The sequence below is a fragment of the Podospora anserina genome, chromosome 5 (genome assembly GCF_000226545.1).
Source record: "Podospora anserina S mat+ genomic DNA chromosome 5, supercontig 8".
NCBI lineage: Eukaryota > Fungi > Ascomycota > Sordariomycetes > Sordariales > Podosporaceae > Podospora > Podospora anserina.
This window is the reverse complement of record NW_001914846.1, coordinates 287,028-305,338: the sequence shown is the minus strand read 5'-3', so window position 1 is coordinate 305,338 and position 18,311 is coordinate 287,028. Positions and strand designations below refer to the sequence as shown.

The window sequence follows — 18,311 nt, the reverse complement described above, 5'->3', positions numbered from 1 at the left end:
TTGGTGATGACTAGAGCTTGGATCATGTAACCTGCTATCAAGAGAGTCAGGTACCTACTTCGTGATAGTGTAATTCAGCAACTCTGGAGTGAGGCCGTACTCGTGAATGGGCCTGTTGAGGGACCAAAACCAAAAGGTATCAAGACCCAGGACGTCTATTCGCTATCTCTGACTGTGCATGATGAACCCTTTATTCTCAGAATTGCGACCGAGTAGCAGCTTGTCGATTCTAGAGTCACAACTAAATCACATACACAACGAAAGGCATAAGGAGGACAATCCATGCCTCCTCTGCTGTATTATAAACGAGATTAAGCCTAGTACTATCAGTAGCTGAGTAGCCCGCATGCTGAGCTCTGTTATGTATCTGGAGAAAAGAAGACAGTGACCTGTTCGGGGAATGGTTTCTACCTTAGTTTTACCGGCTACCCAAATCTCCATCGCAGTTACTCACATTGACTACTGGGATCCTCTTGGTCGGCCTCTTCCTGGTAGGCCTCTTCCAGATCGGCCTCTCGAGGTCGTTCCCCGTACTGGCGCGGGGTTCCTCTTCCACTCCAGTAATAGCCTGGAAAAACATCGCCTGGCCAAGGAAGTGGGCTTTGAGGCGGCGGAACAGTCGAAGCAGACAAAAAACTGGCAGGAATCTGAGGGACATTCGCGATCAGAGTAGGCACCACCTCCGGCAAAGTAGTAACGTTTGTCTGACTCTTGGCATCTTCTTTGGAATTCTAACCCAAAGCACGAGTATCCTTCGCAAGCCAGTCCTGCATGCCGCTGGGAAAGTCCTTCTTGACAGCGCAGTTTGAGCAGCAGGCAGTGAGCTTGAGCGGCTCCGGGGCAATATGGGTGTAGTAGCCCTTCTCTGCTCGGCTGGGCTTGTTCTTGCAAAAAGAGCAGTACGGGTCTAGCGGGTGGGCGATGAAGTCTCCCGTTGCTCTCATTGCTCGAAACAAGTCCAAAGACAACAGCGGAGCTTCCTCATCGAGAAACTTGGTGAACCGAGGCTCCTTCATGAAATAGTACCGAGCCGTGTGAATGAACGACACGAACGCCTTGCGAATAGAGGTCACGGCCGTGTCGCTGATGGGAATGTCTTCGTAGACCAGGCGGATGGCCTCGCAGAGCTCAGGGAGCCACTCTTTGCAAGACTCTTGTTGCAGTTGGATGGCGGGGAGTTTGGTATCGAACTCAGCGGTCAGAGTGTCGAGAGCAATCTTGGCCAGTGGGCTCAGGGCAAAGAAGTCGGCGACGCTGTGAACCTCGAAGCATGTGACAAAGTTGGTCATGGTCATTTTCTCAGGGCCCCGAAGGGTGGCAATGTCGCAGACCCCAGTGTAGATGTACCGGATGACCCATTCGACAGCCTCGGGCTGAAAGTCCTGGATGGTAATAACACCGCTGGTCGCCTCCTCAAACTGCCCGGTCAGGGCCTTCTCGAACCAGACACTGCGGGTGCTACTTGCGGGTTAGCTGGATGAAGTGGTCGATGTATCGGTTGCGAGACGAACCACAGAATGGCCTTGTGAAGCTTCCACTCTTTGTCTCCACACTTGACAACGACATCAGAGAATAGCCCGGTCTCCAGCAGCTTCTCGTCAGAGGAGAGGAATCTATCGTTTTTATCCATCTTTGTGAGTCGCGACGGGGTCGGTTGGGTTAGGGTTGTTGTCAAGTCGAAATTGGGCTAGTGGTCAACGGCTTCCCGAGGCACGAAAGGCAAAAATGCGACTTTACACGCCTAAGTTGAAGGGTTTTTCATGGAAAAGTGAGAATGGAAATTCTGAGCAAGACAGAGCGGGAGTTTGCCTGCTGTTTACTTTGCATTGAACTCTTGGACTTCGTAACAATAGAGAGAAGCGGGGCAGGAGTGCATGCTGGCAACGATAAGAATGATAAGGGTTAGGGTATTAATCAGCATCTAGCAAACAAAAAGCAAGTTAAGTCACTGCACTGTGAGCATGAGGTTAGTCATCTGCTATTCTCGATCATGGTACTATTGGCCATGTCATCTGTCTTTTCCCGCGCCTTTCGAAGTCTATTCTGGGATACTTGACGAGACAGTGAAGTATGGATCCAGCGAGACCCCTCGGTCCAAAGCATGGCAGGTAGATCCGGTCGTGTCGGAGAGGGCCCATGATGATTGATAATGTGGTAAGCAGACATCTTCCAGTGCTTCCAAGGGAAAGATGCAATCGCTGACCTCGCAAGGCACGATGTGAAAGTGATCAAGATATTACTCGGCAGATGTCATAGCCAGCAAGTTACATTCGTGTTCGGAACATTATCCAAGTCCCTGCATCGTGAACCTCTGTGCCGCTGGTTCCTGACAGAATGCCCGAGATCGAGGAGACATCATGCGACAATCGATCGATTCCACGAGGGGACCAAACAGCAATATATCGCTTGCAACCCCAACCCATTACCGCCCAACACAAAGCATTACAAAACCTTAGCAAGCACCTTCCCATGTGGCATTGCAATGTCAACAAGTACGGAACCGAGCGGACACAGCCTCTCTTTTGAAGACTCGGGCGCTGACGTACCTGCAAACCGTCGATTCCAACGACGTATAGCAGGGGGCGGCCCGATCTGACAATCGGCTGGGTCCCTAGTCCGATCGGATCGGCAATGTCCCCGGGAAAAGACGGCAAAGTTGCCGAGAGATCGCCTGCAGCAGAACCCGGCAACTGGTTCTACAATGGGGGTGATCTGCCGGCTTGGCACTTTATCAAGACCACTTACACTGTAATAATTATGCTGTTGGCTTGGATACACTCGTCACCAGCCGTGTGACGTCGACACTAGGTACGATGGCTGTGCTGGTATTGTTGATTTTTCGCAATATCGAAATGCAAGATGCCGAGAACAAGAGCCATTCACAACTATAAGAGCTGTTGGGTTGCCACAAACTAATTCTGCTTCGTCCTACCTACTCATCACTTCACATTCAACATCTCACTTCACCACCATCATCAAACCTTTCTCTCAAACAGATATCAGTCTGCCAACATGCGTTTTTCCGCCATCCTCTCCCTCCTCTCGGCCACCACTGCCGTGGCCAACAACGCTGTTCCCGCCCTCTGGGACGGCAGCTGTTACTATCCCGCCTCGGATCCTGCCTTCAACGTCACCAGCTACCTCGGCCGCTGGTATCAGGTCGCCGGCACCATCGCTCCCTACACCCGCAACTGCAAGTGCATCTTTGCCCAGTACGGCTTGAACGACAACGGCAGCATCGCCGTCAACAACAGCTGCCAAGCCGGCACCCGCGCTGTCAACATTGTCGGCGCTGCTTCTCCTGCTGAGCCTCAGTACGGTGCCACTGGCGTGTTCCGCGTCCAGTTCCCCAACGAGAGACCTCCTGATTGCCCCGGTCCCAACTACATCGTCCAGGACTACACCGGCGAGTTCTCGCTCGTGCAGAGCAACAACTTTACCACCCTGTTCATCTTGAGCAGGGAGCAGCATCCCGATGAGAAGGTTCTTGATGTGAGTAGCCCGTTTCCATCAGAAGATTAATGTCCAGCGCTAACAAAGACGCAGGCCTGGATTGCCCGCGCTGGTCTCCTCGGATCCGACCTTTCTCAGGTTGTCAAGACGGACCAGACTGACTGTCTCTATACTTGAGCGGAGATGCGAACAATGGGTACAATACCATCATAATGGTCCGTTCATTATTGGACCAGGAGCGCTGTGAGTTGTTGATGTTCAGAATGGCGAGTAATATTGTATGTAATGTTAAACTTAGCCTTGTACATAATTACAATGCATGCTTTATCAGAGCACGGCTTCTTTCTGCTTGTGTGTCTTTGTGTACCACAAGCTATGCCACACTTGAATACCTGGAGCCTCATCCTAGAATGTGGTTTAGTCCACCAACAACTCTGGGCAAAATGCCTAACCTGCGGTCTGAGGACCGCTGCCTGGCAAATGGTTGGAGCGTGGTTCTTGGCATCACCTCATCTTCTAATTCTCATCACATCAACACTGTAGGCTTTCCGCAACAAACCTTCAATTATTCCTGCAGAGCGATATACAACAATGCATCCCAGCAACCCATTTTCCTCGCAAGAACCAGCCAGCAAGAATGCCTCCGGTCCCTTGCGAGTACCCCTCCCCAACGAGCCAACCCCCCTGCTATGTATCGACGTCGAAATCAACGGCCACCCCATCACCGCACTGGCGTCCATGGCAAACGAGAACTCAATCATATCCCTTGAGCTAGCCGAACAGCTCTCCCTGCCCATTGAATCGCGAGAATTCAAACACCCTGTCCGCTTGCTCAACGGCACAATCGCCAAGGGGGACGGGACGGTCCAAGTAGCCATCACGCGCCGCGATCACGAGCAGCACAGGTACCTACCAGGGCTCCAGAAGTGTGATGTCTTACCGGGAAGTATTTACCCCCTCGTGCTGGGACAAACGAGCCTCTTGTTTTACTTGCAGGCGGTCCCCTATTGGCGTGAATGGTATAGGCTTCTATCCCCAGACCCCCCGCGGGAGTTTGACTTCAAGATTCGAATGTCTCTGCCCAGGCCCCCGCTGGGGGATAGGACCGTGTTTATCAGTGCGGTTGGGCATCTGGCGTTTGATGATTTGGGTGGGGACCTTGCCGGTGATAACGTCCCGTTTGTGTTGGATGGTGCGAGTACTTGTTGTATTATCTCTGGGAATTACGCCAGGTTCAGGGGGATGGACATGGAGGAGCTCCCTCCGGGCGAGGCTTACACCTTGGTTTTTATTGATGGGTCAACCGCGGAATGCTCGACGGTTGTCCGGGGAGTGGAGTGGACGCCTTGGGACAATCCAGGGGCTGGATACATTATCAGAGGCCGGACTTGTTTTGTGGACTTTCTTGTTGTTGAGGAATGCCCGGCTACGGTTATTCTTGGGAGTAGCTATCTTGACGCGTTTGGGATATTGGAGGGGCCGGAGAAGGTTCCTGATCTCGAAAGCTTCCAGATTACTTCTCTGGGCTTCGCACCCTCACTGGAACAGTACCCTGAAGTTTCGTGGCTGTCGAAAGGAACGCGACCTGGCGTGACGGTGGGGGATACGTGGTTGGAAGTTGAGCTGCAGGTAGGGGTGGCAATGGTCGAAAGGGGCGCAGAAAGTGGTCTTGACAGCAAGGCGGCCAGTGAAAAACAGGCCGTTCAAGACATTGGTCAGTGACCCGTTCCTATGAATTATGTTTGCCAGAGCTGACAAGGTGTTGGGCTGGCGACCTAGGAAAGTCACCGGCGGCGAAAATGAGGCCAAAAAATGGCCAAAATTGGTAAGCAAATTAGTATTACAGTAGTTGGTTGTTGGTTGAAAAGAAAACAGTAAGAAAATCCAGCCCCAAGAGCAAACCGGTGTGGGTCTGGGAAAACCTGGGCCCTTTTGGTGCCCCACACAAGGGGATGAATGTAGATCCTCAAGTGAACCAACCTCGGGAAGAAAGGACGAGTGCAGTTGCAGACAGCGGCTGGGAGGTAGTTGGCCGACAAGAAAGTTTAGCACCGGTACACTATGACTCGAAGGGAGTGGCCAAAGAGAAAGCCAAGAAGCGAGCTTGGTGGTGCTTCAGGTAGTCGGGTACATAACGGTTACCTGACGTAAACTCTGCCTTTAAACATTCTGTCGAGAGATGTGGTGTCCAATGTGAACATTGATTTTTATAAGAATATTGACAAGGCTGGGACGGGATCCGTACAACTTGTCAGAGAAAGATTTGAAGATTCGAACAGACATACGAGACCCTCAAAGCGTGGCGTCTGATACTATGCAGCAATACCAGCTACTGCGTGTATGTGATTGGACAAGTCATGAAGCTAAGCTGACAGAAGTTCTTATTACCCCGCATAGCCTTCTCTGAAGAGCGTTGACTGAGAGATTTTCTTTCTTTTCTTCTCATTGACACAGGCTCAAACTTCATATTGCCGGATACCCAAAGCCCAGCTGAACATGGCCACATCACAAGACAGGGTTTTGATCGTCGGAGCAGGTACCTGAACACTCTTGTTTGGTCTGAGAGCTTTGCAACATGAGATGCTAATTCGTCAAACAGGATCATCGGGCTTGCTCATTGCCCAGGTTCTCAAGAAGGTACTGGATGCCCGGAGAAAAAGGCCCAGTAAAATCACCCACTTATTATAAGCATCAAAACAGGCCGGCATCCCAGCCACAGTCTTCGAGCAAGACACCTCGCCCACGTCCCGCCACCGCGACTGGAACTTTGGCATCTACTGGGCCCAGTCCCGGCTCGAAGAATGTCTCCCCCCAAACCTACACCACCTCGTCAAGTCAACACAGACAGACCCGAACTATGAGCCCTCGGTGGATGAGAAGCTCAACATCTTCAACGGCCACACTGGCGAGATGATGAACAGCCTCCCCGCACCATACAGCATGCGGATCCGGCGCAGGCCTTGGTTGGAGCTTCTCACGACTGGAATTGATGTGCGCTATGGCAAAAGGCTTTCCAGCGTGTCTGTCACGGATATCAGTATGACGATAGCCTTTGAAGATGGGACATCTGAAACTGGCACTTTGCTCATCGGTGCGGAGGGAGCTCACAGTCCCACTCGAGAGTTTCTCTTCCGGAGGTCGCCCCAGGAGGCAGCGTTGCTTAGCTGTCCTATTGTCACGACGGCTACTTTGACGACGTTTCCCAAGGAGATTGCAGGAGAGCTTGCCAAGTTGCACCCTAAACATATCATTACGTTTGACCCGGCGGGGATGATTGTTTGGATAGGGGGTTTGTTCCCTTCTCATTGCGATCATGATAGAGAGCTGATAGTCAGTAGTCCACAACCGAACACCAACGGACTGCACTTACATGATCCTCGTCAGCTGGGAGTCACAAGAAGAGACTGGGCTGAGGGAAGCCGGCAGCGATGCCATCTTGGCTGACCTAAAGTGTCGAGCTGAGAAGCTGGCATTCCCCTTCAAAGACGCCATCCAGAGCGTGCCAAATGGGACGAGAGCTTGGTACGAAATTGCAGCATACCTACCTATTGGCCATGAAACACTATACTAACATTGCTCAAGGCACGCCCGGCTCTCCTACTGGCCCACCAAGCCCTGGGATAACCACAACGGAAAAGTAACCCTGGCAGGCGATGCAGCGCACCCCATGACGTTCCGTGCGTTGTCCTATCCTCTTATTATCACACACATCCTGTACTGACATTGACATGTTCAGACCGAGGCCAAGGCCTAGGCAACGCCATCGCCGATGCGGCCGAGTTCCAGACCTGTTTGTCGTCCTCCAGCAACAACCTTGTCGAAGCGGTAGCAAAGTACGAAAAGGAGATGTGGGCGAGGGGTTTCGAGGCGGTAAAGGTGAACTTGGAGAATAGTATCGCGTTGCATGACTGGAAGAAGGTGTTGTTGAGTCCATTTTACAAGGCTGGTATCAAGAGGGACGCGGAAGTTGGGGTGAGTGAGGAGGGCAAAGTGGACGAGAAGGGGCAAGCGAAGGGTGGCGAGGGGGAGCTATTTGATGAGTGATACGCAGTCATTGGACTGGAATGTTTTACCCCTGAACCCTTGAACCCATGTAGTCCTTGTTTCCCAGAGTGTTTGACATGCAGAAAGAAAACGTGAAAGTGTAAATAAACGCAGCTTTGATGCACCTAAGTGCCGCCGTCATGTTCCCTACGTCATCACCTAAACAACCCCACCACCGTCCCCTGATCCACAAACCTTCCATTCATCTTGTCCTCCATTTGCCAATTCCTTCCCCCCACCTGCCCAGACTTTGATTCTCTCCCTCAGGCCCTCTATTTTCTTCTTACCCAAAAAGGCAACCCCAAAACACCATCCCCCTTTCTTCTCACCCACCATGACGCAACCACCCACCACAAACAACAACTCCCACATCTCCCTCACCCTCATCGAACCCAACCTCTACCTCGGCAACCTGGAATCCTCTTACTCCATCCCCACCCTCATAACCCACGGCATCACCGCCATCGTCTCCCTGTCCGGCATCCACCACGAGGAATGGTCCCGCCCCGCCAACCGCAAGCTCGTCCCGAAGGAAAACCACTACCAGTTCATCCCCTGCGACGACAGCCCCAACCAAGACATCTTGTGCTGTTTAGGAGACATTTGCGATTTTATCGATGACCATATCGGGGTGCCTTCTGTGCAGGAGATATTAGCGGGTGTTAAACCCGGTGATGACGAGGAGGATGTGCTGGCGAGGGAGATGGGGAGGAGCAGGAAGGTGCTCGTTCATTGCGATGAAGGGGTGTCAAGGAGTCCGGCGGTGGTGGCGGGGTATTTGATGAGGCGGGATGGGAGGGGGGTGAGGGGGGTTATGAGGGAGGTTAGGAAGCGGAGGGGGTGCGTGAGGGTGAATAGGGGGTTTTTGGAGCAGCTGAAGGTTTGGGAGAGGGTGGGGTACAAGGTGTGGGAGGATGAGGAGAAAAAGGTGCCGGTGGAGGGGTATAAGAGGTGGTTGGAGAAGAGGGATAGTAGGGTGATGGGGGAGGTTTGTTTGGGGGATGTGTGAAATAAAAGAATGTTGTAATCATCATGTTACGCGCAACCCCTCCCAGCTCGGACTTTAGAATCCGGGCACCTACCCACCCAATGTCTTGCTCGTCTTACTCGGCAGTTTGAAAGCTACCTACCCCGACCCACCGGGTATATCAGCCCCCCACCCTACCTCCTTCTTTCACCATCTCACTATTTCCCACCCATCCACCCAACCCAAAATGTCATCCCCACCCCTCCCCCACCTAGCCCTCATCGGAGCAGGCATAACCTCCCTCACACTCTCCATTCGCCTCTCGGCCCTCGCCATCCCCCACACAATCTACGAGCAATCCGCCTCCTTGACTGAACTCGGCGCAGGTCTCGGCTTTGGTCCCAACGCCGTCCGGGCCTTGGAATACATCGATCCGAGACTAGTAGAGATATTCAACAAAACAGCCACCTTTGTCGGCACCCCCTCCCATCAAGGAAAAGAGTTGCTTGTTCAGGAGGGCAAGGGAGTTGACGAGAGGGTATGGATTGAGTTTCTTGATGGGACTAAACAGGGAGGAGGTGAAACGCTGGAGCCGGAGTTTGTGATTACCGCTGGGAATGGCAGGGGGCATGCGGCTGTTCATCGAGGGCAGTGGTTGGATGTTTTGGGGGGGTTGGCGGATAAGGAGAGGATAATGTTTGGGAAGAGGGTTGTTGATGTGGTATGTCTTGATGGGAAGATGAGGATTGTGTTTGCGGATGGGACCGAGGCGGGGGCGGATGGGGTGGTGGGGTGTGATGGGGTCAAGTCCAAGGTGAGAGAGGTGTTGATGGGGATGTTGGGGGAGGGGAGGGAGAGGGGGAAATGTGGGTACAGTGGGAAGTATGCCTATCGGTGTTTGGTGCCGTGGGGGAAGGCGGTTCAGGCGGTGGGGGATGATAGGGCTGGAGTGTCGAGTTTGTGGGTATGGCTTTTTATGTTTTGGCATTGGTGATGCTGTGGAAAATGCTGACGGATGAATAGATGGGCCTGAATAGGCATCTGCTGACGTTTCCGGTTCACAGACAGAGCGAACAGTTCTTGAACTTGGTGGCGTTTGTTACGGATGAAGATGGCCAGATGTGGCCTCAAGAGGGGCCAGCCAGCCTGACTCTACCGGCTACAAAGGCGGATGCACTGAGGGATTTTGAGCAGGCTGGGTTCAGTGGCTCTGTGCGGCGGTTACTGGAGATGACGAAGGAAAGGATGGACAAGGTAAGCTAGCATTGGCGCAACATTGCATGCCCTGGTGAAAACTGACGTCTTGGGCAGTGGGGATTGTATGATGTTGCTGATCGGCCGCTCTCCAAGTTTTATTTTGGCAGGATCATGGTCATTGGAGATGCTGCCCATGCATCGACACCTCACCATGGTTCTGGAGCAGGATTCTGCATGGAGGACATTGCCGTGTTAGGGGCACTATTCGAAGAATCTATCGCCCGTCAGTCATTGACGGTCGAGACTTTGGAAGATGTGTTCGCCGCTTTCGATTGTCAAAGGCGTGAGCGAGATCAGTGGCTTGTCAACAGTAGCCGAAGAGCAGCTGATCTTTACCAGTGGCGGATTCCAGACTTTCTGGAACCGAACAGCTTTGAGAAAATGAAGGCGGACATTGAGCAAAGACAAGAGCACTGCTGGGGGTTTGATGTAGAGGCAGCGGTCAGAGAAGCAAAGAAGCACATGAGTGAAAGGCTGACCCTTCACACACAAAGTTAATATTCTACTCTAATAACAGACCTGGAGCCGGACAAAAAGAATCTATCAATACCCGTGCGTCTTGTTCATGACATTGATCAACGTCGGTTTCTGCCCGCTCAACCCCTCCAAGTTCCTCTCAACAACCGCCTGGATGCGCTGGAACAGATGGGGTGTCTGCCAGCTGACATGAGGCGTGATAAACACATTGGGCGCGCTCCAAAGCGGGTGGCCGTCTGTAAGTGGCTCAGGGTCCGCCACATCGAGTGCCGCACCCCTGATCTTCCCTTCCTTCAAGGCTTCAATCAAATCATCCGAGTTGATATGCTGACCCCGGGCAATATTTGACACAAACGTCTTTTTCTTGGCCAAAATATCAAACTGTTCTTTGCTGATGATGTACTTGGTCGCGTCTGTGAGAGGCAGGCTGATGACCAGCAGATCAAGGTCCTGGGCGAGGAACTCGTTGATTGACTCCTTGGAGGAGCCGTGATACCATTTGACCGGGATCAGACCGTCGGGGTCTCCTGTTCCGGGGACAACGTAGCTGTCATCCTTTCTTGCCTCGGGCGTGGCTTTTTCGCGGCGGGTGTAGGCGTAGACTTCCATTCCGAGAGCCTGACCTAGCCGCGCGCAGTGCCTGCCAATGGCACCGTACCCCAGGATTCCCATCCGTAGGCCGGGCGAGTCTTCAATGTGGAGAGATGGCTGACGGTTCCAGGTAGCCTTCTTTTGTTGCTCGGCGTAGCTGAGGAATTGGTGGTTTGCCATGAGCCAGGTGCCAATGACCCATTCTGCGATTTGGGGCCTGGAATCATTGTTAGTTCAGTCATTCCAAACGGTTCCACCCACCCTTCAACCAAACACGTACGCGTGGGTCCCATTGGCGGTGCAGAAGGTGACATTGGGGTTTTTGTAGAGGTCGTTGGTGGTCCACCTGTCGGCTCCGGCAGACATGAGCTGGACATATCTGACTTTGGGCAGCTTTTCGGCCGGGTGAGGCATGAACCCGACCAACAAAGTAACTCCGTCGTACACCTCATCCGGTAGGGGCTTTGGCATCATGGTCAACTCAGACGTGTGCCACCGAATCTCCAGCCCAGGGTATCGTTCCTGGAGCTGAGCGATCCATTTCTCGTCTCGTGGCGCTGGCACCTCAAAGAGGAGAACGTCTCCGGCTAGGGAGCTTGTGGGGGTAATGGTTACCATTTTGGATACGATACTCGGTGTTGAAAAACAAGAGACCAGAACAGAGACAAGGCAAGAGAAGTGATGAGGCAGACCTCCGTGAGGGGTGGCCAGTCTTCTTTTATAAGCCGAGGTCACACCTGAACGTAAACGGCTTAGAGTCCGAGAGGGCCGAGTGCGACAGTCTCCCCGTTGGTGATGTGTGAATGCTTGGAGGTGCGGGGTCCGGACCGGCTACGGCGGAGCGCCAACGTCTTTCGGAGACATTTGTCGTATCTCCGTTGCCGTGATGACGCAAAGCGCCACGTTAAAAGCACAATATTCCCGGAGACGTTCACTAAACATGAACCTGCAGCTCAAGTCCAAAAGGTATAACGATAGGAGTGAATTGATTACCAACCAGCAACTCCCCAACTCCCTCGGATATCATTTCGCGCGGCTATGTCCACCTAGATTAATCTCAACAATATGTACAAAAGCTCCATCGCACACTTCTCAGCACCCTCCGAATCACCCCGTCATGGCCTGTTGCTCAGCTCGGTGTGCTGTTGACCCTGGGCTGGCAGCTCGATTCGATTCTCGTTGGTAAACGCCTCATGGACATGTGTGTTTGGAATATAGTGACGGTTATCCATCTCGACCTTTGGACTGTAATAATCGGCTTCGACTGGATACTGTCCGCCATAGTGATAGGCTCCTGGTGAAACAGCCTGCGTCGATGCACCGCTGTGAAGTGTGCCGCTGCCCTGACCTGGACTTCCAGCAATTGGCCCAACCACCTCGGCATTTTGAGCTTGCGCGTTTGCGCCTCCTCGCCGTCGACCGAGAAAGTACGCACCAATGGCAATACCAATGGCGAGAACAGCTGTTGCTCCGACTCCGATACCGATGCCAGCACTGGTGGACAGACCAGTTGGGCTGGCTCCCGCAGGTTGCTGATTGGGGAACTCATCTTTGGTTGTGCCACCGGCATCAGAGGTTGCTCCAGGCCCGTCGCTTGTTGCTGTGGTCGTCGACAGCCCGGGGCTGAGGATAACCGTGGTTTCGGTCGGGAGCTTCGTGGTTGTCTCGGACGGCTGCTGAAAGTTGGATATTCCTTCGCCGCGTCTCGAAATGTTGAAGTAGTGGCTCATGGCGAGATTATTGCTTGTGCCCTCCTCGAAGATGATCAGCATGAACATGTTGGATACGTCCAGGTCCTTTGTCGTCGCGACAATCCACCGCCATCCCGTCATTTCCACGACACTGCCTGTGGACGCAGTTCTGTTAGCATGGCCATGACAGGTAAGCCAAGGTCAGGTAGGAGGTGCGCATACGGGTGACATGCTCCAACTGTCCCATGGTCTCGGTTCCGTTCATCTGGAACAACGTCACGGAATAGGGCAAGCCCTTGGGAGGAGCGCTCCAGTGGAGGTCAACCGTGGACAACTCGACATAGGTGGGGTTCTTGCTGAAATCGCCCCTGGTTCCGAAGGCTGGCGGGGTGAAGAACTCCATCGCCGTTACGGCAGCGGGTAGAAGCGCGCCCAGGATGGCAAGGAGCAACATTGTATTGTCTGTCGTGACAGAGATGGGTGAAAGAGTCGCGTGGGGAAAGAGGAGGGAGGGGATCTCTCTCGCATAAGAGACTTTGGCGACGCCATGTGACACTGGGGCCACTCACCTGCCCCGGGGACTATGGTTGCATAGTGGGTTCGCTGATCTCCATCACATCACGATGTTGCTCGCGGTTACGTTGCTATTATATGAGGGTATTTAGGGAAGGCGTGTTTGAGCACTTGAACACGGCATTATCTGGAGCAGGGGGTGCTGTGCGGAAAACTCAGGGGTTGTCTGTTAGGGTCCCGCTTTGGAGGTTACACAGTGTTCGTCAGGGGTAGGTTAGCGCAAGCGTTTGGCGCATTTGCCAGCGGGCCGTTGGTGGCATTGCTTGTTTGCGCCGTGCCTCCGCAGCCTCCGCAGCGGGCCGGCACTGATTTTGCTTTCAGCGTCAGGCGCAGGCCATATGTATATGGTTCCAGCGACCTCTAGCAATCGCTCCGTCCAGGCCTTGTGTTGACCCAGCCCCGCGGGTGCGGGAGAACCACTCGGTACCGAGGGCCGGTTTGCGGTTCCCAATCACAGACACAGAAACCTCGCCATACACTCAGTCCCGATGACCAGTAAGAGAATCAGCAGCTACTTGAAACACTTACTGTCCTTTGTTGACCTTTCTGTCATGCCAGTCTTGTTCAGGCTCCTTCTGGCACCCCCGGCTTGTCTGTATCATCATGGCAAGGCCAAACAAAAGTACCGGAAAGACAAATAGAAGGAAGCATTCTACAGACCAGGCCTTGCCACACCAGACCTAACAATCACCACAAGCGGTCGTCTTGACGGCCCGTTCCTCGTTTGCAGGGTCGCCACGTGCTTAGGTACCTACCACCTCACAGCTTCTAATTTCATGATTTATGTTTGTCCAGGTAAGATACATCTTTCTCCCTACTTTGATTCCACCCCCCCTCCAACCATCTCCCCCGGCGCCGCCTCAAACCTCTCAACACCCTCAGGTATCTCCACCACCGCGCTCCTCGTGTAAATATGTTTTGACCCTTTCCACTCCAAACCCTCAATCACCCCTCCCTTGACAGAAACAGTACCCCTGAGCGTCCCATCAGCTTCATGGATATGGTGGTAGATCCGGCACCCGCATTCCCTGCAAAAGTAACAGTCCATCGTTCTGCCTTCTTTGGTTGGGCGTGTCCACTTTGACAGTTTGGATTGCATCTCGGTCGGGATGGTAAACGAGGAAGAGGGGAAGATGGCTGAGGTGCCGAAGGCGGAGGAGGATTGCTTTTGGCATTCTAGGCAGTGGCAGTGGTAGAGGTCTAGGAGGGGGGCTGTTATGGGGAAGGAGATGGAGGTGCATTGGCAGGATATTTGCATTGTGGCGTGGATGGAGTGAGTGGAGTGGTGGGTTGTTGTTGTTGTTGATGATGATGATGATGATGATGATGGGCGATGCGAGTGACTGCGAGAGGATGGGAGGGTGAAAAAGGAGGATGTTTGCGGGGCAATAGAGCGTTGATTAACATGGGCTAGCAAGACGAAAGGGCGCGCCAAGCCCCGGGATGTGAAAGTTGTGCGGATTAGCTGTGGTGAGAGCTTCATGATGGCAGATATTTTGGTGTGCATAAATGAGGAAATAAATTCTCAGGGGCTGAAGATTTCTGCACTTGAGGCGAAGGGCTTCACAAATAAATCTCGTGACATAGGTATACAGGCCGCTTCGAGCTACCAAATCAGGACAATATTCCGACCGAGACTAGGTCATCCCGCACCATCTCTGTACCTATCTGGTAGTTACTTAGAATCTTCAATCAGGTAGTACCCATACTCGGCAAACATAAAGCTTTGGCGACAGCGATGTCTTTTCTACCTAGGTTTTTCTAACAAAACCCTATCCACGTCTACCCTCCCCCTAAACCCCTGAATCCAGCCAACCGCATCACCACAAACACCCCGACCAAATCACAAATAACAAAAGAAAAGCTCCCTACTGTCTCATCACCCACCGAATCCTACTCTTCATAAAGAACTCCTAACACAAACCCCTCTAATCACAAATAGCAGCAAGCCCATTGGCGAAGCACCTCTCATCAGCACAGCAGCAAGCCCCGCGCGCCTGGGGGACGCCGTCCTCATTGGTAGGGAAGATGCAGTTGGCGGGCGAGTTGCCGGCCGGGGTGATCACCGCGAGCTCCGTTTCACTGCCGACGCCTGTTTGGTTGGGTACCAGTGTCAGCTGAGTTAATGCAAGTGCATTGGGAAGAAACAAGAACTTACAAGCGAGGCTTCCGCCGGGGAGGATGTCGCTTCCGCAGAGGCGGGCGTTGGGGGGGCATTGCGCGCTGGTGAGGGCAGCGGCGGTGGCGAGGAGGAGGAGGGTGAACTTGTTCATTTCCGTAGAGGGCTGGGTTTGGGATGTCGGTGAGTTGGTGAGGTGGTGTTGAATTGTTGTGTTATGGACAGGAGACTAAACTCAGGGGAGGGTGGTGTACTTATACTTTTGTTCTTTTCATGGCATGAGTGAGGACGAGGTTGATGGCTCGAGTCCGAGGCTATGGAAGGTAAGGGAACAGATCCTTACCCCTTGTGGCTGTTGCATTGTTTTGCCATGATTGAAGGAATTCTCACCGAACTTGAAGTCAAAGGATTGGGTCATGCGTCTGCGATGAAGACTGTTGGGTTGGTCTTTTATGGGGATGACAACATATACCTTGGGTCACAACATCGCACTTGTGGTATTGCAAGGGTAGCCGGCAGCCCCGGAACCAGGCATCGAGTTTTGTTATAGTGACGATCACTGGCGATGGATTGTCTGTTTCAAGAAGAATCGTGATGGAGGCATTGTCTTTGGAGGATTTCAAGCCTGTTGCCGGATGATGGATAGCTCTGTTGGCCATGCGTCCGAAACGATTTGGCCCCACCTATGATCAAGCAAGAAGTGATAGATACAGCAGTACTGTATGTTAGAAACACTGCTCAAAAGTTCGTAGCGCTGATCTTTTGTACCTACTTTAAAGGTGTGGACTGATCAACCCATCCCAACCTCTTTCCACACGAGGGAGAGACGGTTCAAACAGCAATCCCAGTTACTTAAGATTGAGAGTACCAGACAAGGACAGCCTGAAACCTCAATCCTCCATATCAGTTGTTTTACGTAAAAACTGTTGTTGAATTTTGTTGTCTGCCACGCATTAGAGTATATGACATGGATGTGGATCCGTCCCAACTTCAAACACAGGTCCCATGAAACCGGTAGCGAATGAGCCTCATTTTTGGTAGGTCAGCTTCTTTCGGTGAGCTATGTTGGAGGCGCAGCAATGAGGGTAAGCTCTCGGATATAACCAAGCACTTCGGAAATCGCAGCAGGTTTTGGAAGCTGCATGGGCTTGAGATCACATGAGACTGATGAACCGGCTTCCCCGGACATACACTGAGGATGAAGCTATTCGATGAGATCATCGTGAGGCATCGCACTCGTAAATCGGACCGAGTGATACTTGACATCGAAAAATGTCCAAACTAAAAGAGTTGGGGGGTAGGATTGATGAAAGATTCAAAACACGGCGTTAAAATAGGTCCTGAATTATGCCACCACGTAGACAAATACAAGGATGGGAGTCATGGCTTGCCAGTCCGCTACCTTATGATGAGTAAACCAGATCATGTTCTTGGAAAGCACAGGAATCATCCCTGTGTGACACATGCGGTCGGAGCACTACCTGACTCGTATGCCGATCGTCTATAGATAATTGACAAAGGCCAATCGTTGATGAACATGAAATCCCTTGATAAGATAGCCCCATGGTATTGAGCAGCAACGTGACAAGAATAATGGACGGCAAAATATTCGAGAGCGTCAAGACCTTCTTGCCGAAGCAGATGTCGACATGAGTCTGGAGCAAGCAATCGAATGTCGAGACAAGGCCGCGGATGCGATGTATTGACTCCAAGTCTATAGCGACGCCAAAGATTTCGACGGTGTTGTTCAGTCACTGAGCAATACGATCGATATCATTGCCCTCAGCGATGAAAGCTGGCGTTGGATGTACGACTGTGCGACAAGGGCGAATTTCAAGGGTTTCAATGCTATCTGGCCAAAACCAGGTTTTGATTAAAAAAAGGATATACGACCATGCGCTGGCAGCGTGTGGCGAGGTCCCAGGAGGCTCATGAGGTAATGGTTGTGCCTTGCAAAGCTCAGGATTTCCAAGTTGCAAAAGAAAAAGGAATGCGAACCGTCTTTGTGTGCAGATCTTGGAGACCTCACCATAGTCATGGCGAGTCAAGCGTCATAGGACTCGGACTGGCAGCTTCTTATGCCGACTTTGTTGTCTGCAATCGCCTTCAACACGCCGGGCATAATGAAGGGAGGTACTTGACTGATATTTTGGATCAGATGCACATAGATAAGTACCTAGCTGATGAAGATGTGTGACTTCATGTCTTTACTTGGTAGTCAACTGGTTATGAAATGAAGTCGGGTGTAAGATTCGGATTGACTTCACTCGTGTGCCAGCATGCCCTGCCATCTGATGGAGCTTGGTCCAATGCAGGGCCGTTTTGGCTAAACACGTCCAATGACCTCTGCTCTGCGGCCTCGCCTAACCACTGCACGATAAAGTGATTGTGATTCACTGAAACCCAATCAAGTGTCTGCAGTAACGAAAATGGGCTTGTTCGTATACCCACGGGGAAATTCTTCGGTCATACTTCCAAAATGCGTCGTGACTAGCTCCTGTTCATTCGAGCTACAATCAGGTTGGCGATCTCAATAGAGACTGCCACTACCGACCTAGGCAGACACCTATGTACTTATCCAATCTTCGTCTCTATCATACCCAACATACACGACTACCAAGCGTAAAGTGCTCTCTTTGCCGTCCAATGTAACGTTTCCGGCCCCGGGGTGTTTGCCCGATGTGGGCAAGCGAAGTAAATACGGCGAGGCCCGTTCGATGGTTACGATGTGTAAAAAGCTCCCAAAGATCCCGTCCCAACGGCTCGCTAAACGAACTCGCTTCTTCTCGGCACTCAATCAAGGGTCTATAACATCTCCGGAATGGTTCCTCTTAGCTCCAGGTGACAAAGAGCGTCTCGGGTTGAGAGCATGGATAAGTTACAATCCTGATCGGCTATTGCAACATTTGACTTCGAGTCTCGCCTACCTTGCCCATTCTTGTTCTAGACTCCTGGCCTTTGAACTTTATGATGTGATCAGTGACTTGTTGTGGACAATGTGGTCATGTCTTGCCCTAGATTTACAACAGTTTGTCAAATCTGTTATTGTCCATTGGACCAACGTGATATGGACACAGGGCAATGGTGATGGGTATGTAAAGAGCAAAACTCTCACAAATAGTCGAGTTGAGGTCGGTGT

At 52.2% G+C, this 18,311-nt stretch overlaps 10 protein-coding genes across 10 annotated transcripts; 5 read left to right on the top strand and 5 right to left on the bottom strand.

Annotated features, from left to right (window-relative positions):
• Positions 1-731: 731 nt before the first annotated feature.
• Positions 732-1,630, bottom strand: PODANS_5_7230 (uncharacterized protein; the record flags this gene model as incomplete). The annotated part of the gene is made up of 2 exons (XM_001905209.1): positions 732-1,458; positions 1,512-1,630. The coding sequence occupies 2 exons, from the start codon at positions 1,628-1,630 to the stop codon at positions 732-734; spliced, it is 846 nt and encodes a 281-aa protein (XP_001905244.1).
• Positions 1,631-3,012: 1,382 nt separating this feature from the next.
• Positions 3,013-3,630, top strand: PODANS_5_7220 (uncharacterized protein; the record flags this gene model as incomplete). Its single annotated transcript, XM_001905208.1, has 2 exons — positions 3,013-3,492; positions 3,547-3,630. 2 exons carry the CDS (start codon positions 3,013-3,015, stop codon positions 3,628-3,630), a joined length of 564 nt encoding a protein of 187 aa, XP_001905243.1.
• Positions 3,631-4,044: 414 nt separating this feature from the next.
• Positions 4,045-5,175, top strand: PODANS_5_7215 (uncharacterized protein; the record flags this gene model as incomplete). The annotated part of the gene is made up of 1 exon (XM_001905207.1): positions 4,045-5,175. One exon carries the CDS (start codon positions 4,045-4,047, stop codon positions 5,173-5,175), a length of 1,131 nt encoding a protein of 376 aa, XP_001905242.1.
• Positions 5,176-6,141: 966 nt separating this feature from the next.
• On the top strand, positions 6,142-7,497 carry PODANS_5_7210 (uncharacterized protein; the record flags this gene model as incomplete). Its single annotated transcript, XM_001905206.1, has 4 exons — positions 6,142-6,787; positions 6,873-6,975; positions 7,036-7,130; positions 7,208-7,497. Coding segments are annotated over 4 exons (1,134 nt in total), but the record flags the coding sequence as incomplete, so codon positions are not given.
• Positions 7,498-7,831: 334 nt separating this feature from the next.
• PODANS_5_7205 (uncharacterized protein) lies at positions 7,832-8,506 on the top strand (the record flags this gene model as incomplete). Its single annotated transcript, XM_001905205.1, has 1 exon — positions 7,832-8,506. One exon carries the CDS (start codon positions 7,832-7,834, stop codon positions 8,504-8,506), a length of 675 nt encoding a protein of 224 aa, XP_001905240.1.
• Positions 8,507-8,711: 205 nt separating this feature from the next.
• PODANS_5_7200 (uncharacterized protein) lies at positions 8,712-10,219 on the top strand (the record flags this gene model as incomplete). The annotated part of the gene is made up of 3 exons (XM_001905204.1): positions 8,712-9,424; positions 9,502-9,718; positions 9,776-10,219. 3 exons carry the CDS (start codon positions 8,712-8,714, stop codon positions 10,217-10,219), a joined length of 1,374 nt encoding a protein of 457 aa, XP_001905239.1.
• Positions 10,220-10,264: 45 nt separating this feature from the next.
• On the bottom strand, positions 10,265-11,407 carry PODANS_5_7190 (uncharacterized protein; the record flags this gene model as incomplete). Its single annotated transcript, XM_001905203.1, has 2 exons — positions 10,265-11,006; positions 11,070-11,407. The coding sequence occupies 2 exons, from the start codon at positions 11,405-11,407 to the stop codon at positions 10,265-10,267; spliced, it is 1,080 nt and encodes a 359-aa protein (XP_001905238.1).
• Positions 11,408-11,904: 497 nt separating this feature from the next.
• Positions 11,905-12,934, bottom strand: PODANS_5_7185 (uncharacterized protein; the record flags this gene model as incomplete). The annotated part of the gene is made up of 2 exons (XM_001905202.1): positions 11,905-12,635; positions 12,703-12,934. The coding sequence occupies 2 exons, from the start codon at positions 12,932-12,934 to the stop codon at positions 11,905-11,907; spliced, it is 963 nt and encodes a 320-aa protein (XP_001905237.1).
• Positions 12,935-13,867: 933 nt separating this feature from the next.
• On the bottom strand, positions 13,868-14,536 carry PODANS_5_7180 (uncharacterized protein; the record flags this gene model as incomplete). Its single annotated transcript, XM_001905201.1, has 1 exon — positions 13,868-14,536. One exon carries the CDS (start codon positions 14,534-14,536, stop codon positions 13,868-13,870), a length of 669 nt encoding a protein of 222 aa, XP_001905236.1.
• A 445-nt stretch (positions 14,537-14,981) lies between these two features.
• On the bottom strand, positions 14,982-15,326 carry PODANS_5_7170 (uncharacterized protein; the record flags this gene model as incomplete). Its single annotated transcript, XM_001905200.1, has 2 exons — positions 14,982-15,145; positions 15,212-15,326. The coding sequence occupies 2 exons, from the start codon at positions 15,324-15,326 to the stop codon at positions 14,982-14,984; spliced, it is 279 nt and encodes a 92-aa protein (XP_001905235.1).
• Positions 15,327-18,311: the final 2,985 nt, after the last annotated feature.